Genomic DNA, 7,300 nt, shown 5'->3' with positions numbered 1-7,300 from the left:
TTTTCTTTTATGGATCATGCCTTTGGTGTCATATCTAAGAAGTTTATGCCTAACCCCAAATCACAAAGCTTTTCTCTTATATTTTCTTCTAGAAAATTTATACTTTCAGCTGTTTTTATGTAGGTCTACAATCCATTTTAATTGTTATACATGGTGCCAGGTATAGATCAAGGCTCTTTTTTTTTTTTTTAACATTTGCATGTCACATTGTTCTAGCGCCATTTATTTAAAAAAAAGACTATCTTTTCTCTTGAATTTCCTTTGAAAATTTTTCAAAAATCAATTAACCAAAAATCCATAGGTCTATTTCTGGTTTCTCTTCTTTTCCATTGATTTATGTGTCTATGCTTTTACCCGTACTATGCTCTCCTGATTAGTGTGGCTTTATCCTAAGTCTGAAATCAGGTGGTATGAATCCTCCAAAAATTTTTAATTGTTTTGATTTTTCTAGCCCTTTGTATTTCCATACAAATTTTAGAATCAGCCTGTCAGTTTCTACTGGAAAAAAAAAGCCTTCTAGCATTATGGTTAGGATTTCATTGAGTTTATGCAAATCAATTTGAAGAAAATTGATAGCTTAACAATATGGAGTCTTCTGATTCATGATCACAGTATTTCTCCCCATTTCTTTAAATCTGCTTTAATTTCCCTCAGTAAGTTTTAATAGTTTTCAGTGTACAGGTCTTGAACCTCTTTTGCTAAATTTACCCTTTAGTATTTTACTTAAAGAATTTTTTTAAACATTTATTGTTCATCGTGGTCCGAGCACAGGTTGGAAAAGAACTTCCAGACACAAGGCAGAATGTAAGGAAGATATAGTTTATTCAAGAGAAGAGTTGCTGCAAGAACAGTGGGCTGACTTCCTGGTAGCCAGGGAAAGTCGACCATGAGCATGGGTTTCTGGTCTATTTTTATAGCCAGGGAACCTGTAAGTCATCTGCTGACTGGGCAGAGTATGTATACTTTCAGTGTGGGGAACGGGAGAAGAACAGGGCAAATATCTTTCCTTATATGGGATGGGAAAGGGACAGGGCATGCTGCCTGGGAGGGCTCTGGAACAGTGCAATGGTCACATTCTGACAGTGACAGGAGTCCTCTAACTCTTTGTTCTGGCAATATTGGCCCTTTGAGTTTATCTTGTTCTTTGTCCTTGGAGCACACCACATTGTTGTCTAGTACATGTTGTTTAGTAGCATGTCCATTTATTTTATTTACTTCTTGGCCACACCATACAGCATGTGGGATCTTAGTTCCCTGACCAGGGATCGAACCCACGCCCCCTGCACTGGAAGTGCAGAGTCTTAACCACTGGGCCACCATGAAGCCCCTAGTACTTTATATTTTCCATTTTTCATGGTAATTTTAGAATTTTCTGATTATTCATTGCTAGTATATAGAAATATAACTGATTTTGTATATTGACCTTGAATCCTATGAACTTGCTAAACTCACTTATTCTGGTAGCTTTTTTTGTGGACTCCTTAGGATTGTCTGTGAATAAGGTCAGCTACTTCTTTTCCAGTTTAACTATCCTTTAGTGATTTTTCTTGATTTTCTAGTTTTAACTAGAACCTCCAGCAATATGACGACTAAAAGTGCTGAGAGTGGCTATCCTTGCTTCTCTCAAATCTTAGTCATTCACTGTTGTATTAGTTTGCTGGGGCCGCCATAACAGAGTACCACAGGCTAGGTGGCCTAAACAACAGAAATGTATTCTCTCAAACTCTAGAGTCTAGAATTCTAAGATCAAGGTGTCAGTGGGGTTGGCTTTTTCTGAGGCCTCACTCACTGTCTTGCAGATGGCTGTCTTCTTCCTGTTTTCACATGGTCTTCTGTCTGTATCTGTGTCTGTGTCTTAATCTCCTGTTCTTTAAGGACACCAGTCATATTGGATTAGGATTAATCCTAATGACCTCATTTTAACTTAATTACCTTTTTAAAGATCCTGTCTACAAATACAGTTATATTCTGAGGTATTGAGGGTTAGGATTTCAAAATGTGAATTTTGGGGGGACATGATTCAGCCCTAACAATCATTAAATATGATGTTAGCTGTAGGTCTTTGTAGATACCTTACCTAAGGTTGTTAATTCCCTTTTATTTCTAGTTTGCTTTTTTTTAAATCTTGAATGAGTACTGAATTTTATCAAATTATTTTCTATATCTATTAAAATGATAATATGTGTTTCCTTTCTCCCTCTTTCAGTATGGTGAATTACATAGATTGAGTTTTCAAATTTCAAGCCAGACTTGTATTTCTGGGAATAACCCCATTCAGTCGTGATGTATTATCCTTTTCATATGTTGCCAATTTTTATTTGGGAAAATATCATGGAGTATTTTTGTGGTGCACACCACATTGAAGACTGTTGAGTTTCTGGGTGGAAGGAGAAATGCTATAAAAATGTTTAATCAGTCTTCATTTACTGTGACATGCAGAATAAGCATATTACTTTAAAATATATAAGCAAATATCAGAAATAACAGTTCAAAGAGTTAAAAGTAGGGACTTCCCTGGTGGTCCAGTGGTTAAGACTCTGCACTCCCAATGCAGGGGCACAGGTTTGATCCCTGGTCCGGGAACTAAGACCCGGCATGCCGGGACCCAAAACACCCCCAAACAAAAAGTTAAAAGTGAATGGAGGGCTTCCCTGGTGGCGCAGTGGTTGAGAGTCCACCTGCTGATGCAGGGGACACGGGTTCGTGCCCCGGTTCGGGAAGATCCCACAGCAGGCGGAGCGGCAGGGCCTGTGAGCCATGGCCGCTGAGCCTGCGTGTCTGGAGCCTGTGCTCCGCAACGGGAGAGGCCACAACAGTGAGAGGCCCGCGTACCGCAAAAAAAAAAAAAAAAAAGTCAATGGAAACATGACTAGAAAGTAAGGTGGTTGTTCTTACAGTTTTTGTACCATTTGACTTTTAAAAATTATGTGCACATTATTTTAGAAGTAAAACTTAATTTACATTAAGTTTTTTAAAAAGTCTCCAACCAGAAACCAGTCATTTGTTTTTAGTTTGTTTTCATTACAACTCTGATTCAGTTGGGATTTTTTTGTTGGTGCATGGCAAGCAAACAACTGGAACAGCGTCTATTTTTCCTCCTAAATAGGTAACTAATTCGTCCCAGCATAACTGATTAGTGCTTTTCTTCCCATGATTTGTTAATACTCAGTTATTCATACCAGGATATTTCTATACTATTTGTCCTTGCTCCGGTACCACACTGATTTGAGCTATAGTGGAATGAGTTTACTGTGGTGAAGCTCATTTATTAAAAAAAAAAAAAAGATGTGCAAAGACACAGAGGTTTATAAAAGTAAGTGCATAGAGGAATCTGAGTAGGTAAATAATGTTGAAAGCCCAACAGCAAACAGCATTAGTTAAAGCCAAACTGTGGCCACAAAGTCTCTCGGGAGGAAACAATCTTCACAAGTTTGGACCCGTAGATGCGGGAGAGACACCAAGCACAAAGGAAAAGCGGCGGAAGCCCAGGGGGGTCCCACAGTGACTTACGGTCCCTCACCTGCTCAGGGAGATTGGCGGCAGCCCCGGGGGCGGGGCAAAGCGAACGTCACTTCCGGCCGCGGACAGCGAGGTCCTCTCGCGCTATGACGGCCAGGGCGGAGGCGCGGGGGCAGCGCCCAGGAGTCGGGGTAGGAGTAGTGGTGACCAGCTGCAGGCATCCTCGCTGCGTCCTCCTGGGGAGAAGGAAAGGGTCATTTGGAGCCGGCAAATTCCAACTTCCCGGGGGCCACTTGGAGTTCGGGTAAGCAGCCGCCTCGCGGACGGGGGAAGGGTTACGTGCACGGGAAGGGCGACCTCGCTCACTGCGTGCGTCCGTGCGTGCGTGCCGACGCTGCGTCGTTTCTCGCGAGTTCCTCTTTTCTCCTCTCGGGCCGGGAGGGGGCACTGCGCTGGGTATGGCTAAAGGAGAGATTTCCTCGTTCCCGTGTGAGCTGCGCCTGCGCCATCAGCTCCTCGCGAGACCTGACGCGGCTGGGAGTTGGCTGGTGAGTTGTGTTTTTCTTACTGCTCGCACTTTGAGAGACCGGAAGTTGGTGTTTATAGGCCGCGGTCAATGTAGTTCTGTCAGTTAAGGCTTTTGCACGGTTTGCTGGTGATTTAAACGCACATGGATATATTTCGTGTTTCCTGCTCCAGTAAGTTTAGTTGCGCTCTAACCAAGTGAATGGGCGACTGAAACTCGAGGCCTCAGTTTCTCTTTTTAAAATGGGGAAGTTAGATGATGCACTTCTTAAGGTCCCTCTCTGCTTTGGCATATTGTGGTTTGATGATGTGTCAGACCGACAAAGAAAGTTAGTTCTACACAAGGGTGTAAAAAGGCTGCGATTGTGGTAGAAGGTGGATTCACCCTGACTCTTGGACTCTTTAATCAATAGAAATTGATAAGATGCCAGATGAGGAATTTAGGCGAAGCTTTATTGGGGCTCGTGCTATAGCAAGAGGGAGCGAGAACAAGACACAGGTGCCCTTGCTCGGCTCCCCTGGAGGGGACGTGGTGGTGGGCTGGTTCCTTAAATGGGGTGAGAATAGGAATGGATCTGCGGGCTGTGCAGGAGGCGCAGCTTAGGTGGCCCGCCTAACCCCTTGGTGTGTGTGGGAATCATGCGTGGTACCCTGCTTTGCTCTCAGCAACTCGGAAATGGCAGTTGGTTTGTGGCCTTTTTATAGCTTGTTTATAATTGTCCCAACTGCGCGTGCATGCAGTTATTTTTTAAGCCTCTGCCTTTGTCCAGGTGCAAGCGCTCTGGTAGATGATCTATCTCAAAGTGAGAATAAAGCGTTCAAGACACAGAGCTTGTTTTTCCTTTTGTATGGAAAATTTCAAACATACTTAAAAATAGAATAGTCAGTGAATCCTCATGTACCCATTACTCAGTTCGTTCTTGTTTCGTCTTTACTGCTCCTCCCTCCCGGCAAACAGACACACACACCCCTTGTTTTCTAAACTATTTTAAAGGAAAGCGGGCATCTTATTACACCACCCCTAAGTAATTCAGTATCTATCTGTAATAGGCTTTTAAAAAGAAGTAACCACAATACCATTTTCAAACCTTAAAATACTTTATAGCATCTGTTACCCAGTCTGTACCATTTTCTGCAGTTGTCTTGAAAAATGTCTTTTTACTGTTTTGTACCAATTCAGATTAAAGGAAGGGCACATGTTGCATGTGATTGATACATTTTTTAAGCCTCTTAATCTAGCAATACCCGCCCTCCCCTTTTTCCTATGCCATGTTGAATATGGGTCATTTGAATTTCTCACATTATGACTATATTCTTCTAATTCATGTATTTCTTATAAAGTGGTTGTTAGAAGTAGAGGCTTGATCCTAGTGCCTTTTAATCAGACTTAGATCTTTATAGAATATGGAATTCTTATCTTCTAGCACAGGGAATTGTTTGAATGGTCTTCTGAATTTTTAAAAGCATCAATAAGTTTCTCATTTTTAGATAAGTAAGATAAGCTATCACTTAATAAATAATGAAATGCCTAGATTAAGAATCAAATTGCCCAGACAAGCACACCATATTGTACTTTGTCAGTTTGGGGGGCGGGGGAGCATTAGCCAAAGTTAGATCACAAATTAAGCACTATTTAGAATGTGTAATTTCTAGAGTAGTGGTTCGAGATAGCTGTCCTAACAGTAACACAAGACAGTGTTGGAGTCTTGACTCATACTGAATGATAATGGCCAAAATTAAAGTTTAATGACCTTTTTACTAAGTGCTAGGTGTTATGCTAAGCTCTTCACATGTGTGCTTTCACTTATCTTTGTATAACTGGTAAACTGAGTGGGCTAAATCGATGGGAAACAAACAGGAAGGAAGTAGCTTTATTTTCTCTTTTCATTGTCTTCAAATATGATTTGTCTTTCCCTTCTCTGCTTCTCCATGACGTTTTCTGCAAATTCAATTGTTTTGCTCTTGTTACCAACCTGGGTTCTTGAACTCTTTAATCAATAGAAATTGATAAGACGTGAGACAAAAGAATTCAGGCAGGACTTTATTGGGACTCATGCTACAGCATGAGAGGGAACAAGTAACAGGTGCCCTTGCTCGCTCTCTGAGGCAGGCGAGCTGGTCCCTTAAACGGGGTGAGGGTGGGAGTGGATAGGTGCTTTGGGCTGGAGGGGTGGCTTAGGTGATCTCTCCACCCCCTTGGTGGTGCCGGGTGCCTGTGTCGTGTGTGGTACCCTGGTTTTGCTCCTGGCACCTCAAAAGTGGCAGTTGGGTTTTGGCCTTTTTGTATCTTTGTTCACAGTTTGCCCCAACTGGACATGGGTGCAGTTAGTTTTCATCGTCCCTTAGAGTTTCTTTGTATTCTGTTGTTCAAGGAGAGGAGATGATAGTCCAGGTGCAAGCACTGCAGTAAAGGATCACAGTCCCAGCCTGTCTCACTTTCACTTGATTATAAAAGTAAATCATATTTTGGTTATTACGATCCTCTTCCAGGCATTTAGCTTTCCTTTGTAGTGGGGAAAGGAGGTGTGGGCTATTGTTTTGCTTTCTCTACCTCCTCTTCTCACTGTTTCTGGTTTCTTTTTCTGGTGTGTTGAGGAAGGAGGGGAGGGAGCAAAACTTTTACCTGAGTGGTGCTGCTGTGATCTATGTTATGTGCCCTCTGGGTGCAGTATTCACAGGCATGCTCTCTTTCTTGTTTTAAAATTTATTTATTTTTGGCTGCGTTGGGTCTTTGTTGCTGCGCGCGGGTTTTCTCTAGTTGCGGCGAGCGGGGCTACTCTTCGTTGTGGTGCGCGGGCTCTAGAGCACAGGTCAGTAGTTGTGGCGCACGGGCTTAGTTGCTCTGAGGCATGTGGCATCTTCCCGGACCAGGGATCCAACCCGTGTCCCCTGCATTGGCAGGAGAATTCTTAACCACTGCGCCACCAGGATAGTCTGCGTGCTCTCTTTCTTAGGGTGTGTTTATTGGTTGGTTGGAAGTCCTACAAGGATTTCTACACTGCACAGTTCCCTGACGTAGGTGACTGACTTTTTGTGACGCTGGCCACCAGCTCCTGCTGTTAGCACAGGACGCTACATTTTCTTTGTGATGGGGCCCCCAGCAGTCTCTTGTAGCATCTGCTTGGCCCAAAGGAAACACAGGTTGGGAAGGATGCTTTCACTGCTGCCCATTTTCTCTGCTCAGCCATCGTGGGCTGCTTTAGCCACTCTCCTTCCTTCCAAATTCCTGAAGTGGGAACGAGCATTACCTTGTGTATTCACGTGCATCCCTAAACACCATGGGACACATTTCAGGTTAACCCAAGAGCTCTTTCCC

At 42.9% G+C, this 7,300-nt stretch overlaps 1 protein-coding gene and 1 non-coding gene across 2 annotated transcripts in view; both read left to right on the top strand.

Annotated features, from left to right (window-relative positions):
- Window positions 1–2,511: 2,511 nt before the first annotated feature.
- TRNAG-CCC (transfer RNA glycine (anticodon CCC)) lies at window positions 2,512–2,583 on the top strand. Its single transcript has one exon. It is a non-coding gene; the product is annotated as a tRNA-Gly (tRNA).
- Window positions 2,584–3,533: 950 nt separating this feature from the next.
- Window positions 3,534–7,300, top strand: part of NUDT15 (nudix hydrolase 15) — a 9,227-nt gene continuing 5,460 nt past the window's right edge. The window contains exon 1 of the mRNA XM_007466442.1: window positions 3,534–3,763. Within this exon, the coding sequence (XP_007466504.1) occupies window positions 3,606–3,763 (158 nt within the window). The 5' untranslated portion in view covers window positions 3,534–3,605. The remainder of the gene's footprint in view (window positions 3,764–7,300) is intronic.

The sequence above is a fragment of the Lipotes vexillifer genome, unplaced genomic scaffold, assembly GCF_000442215.2.
Source record: "Lipotes vexillifer unplaced genomic scaffold, Lipotes_vexillifer_v1.1 scaffold384, whole genome shotgun sequence".
NCBI lineage: Eukaryota > Metazoa > Chordata > Mammalia > Artiodactyla > Lipotidae > Lipotes > Lipotes vexillifer.
This window is presented reverse-complemented; position numbering and strand designations above follow the sequence as displayed.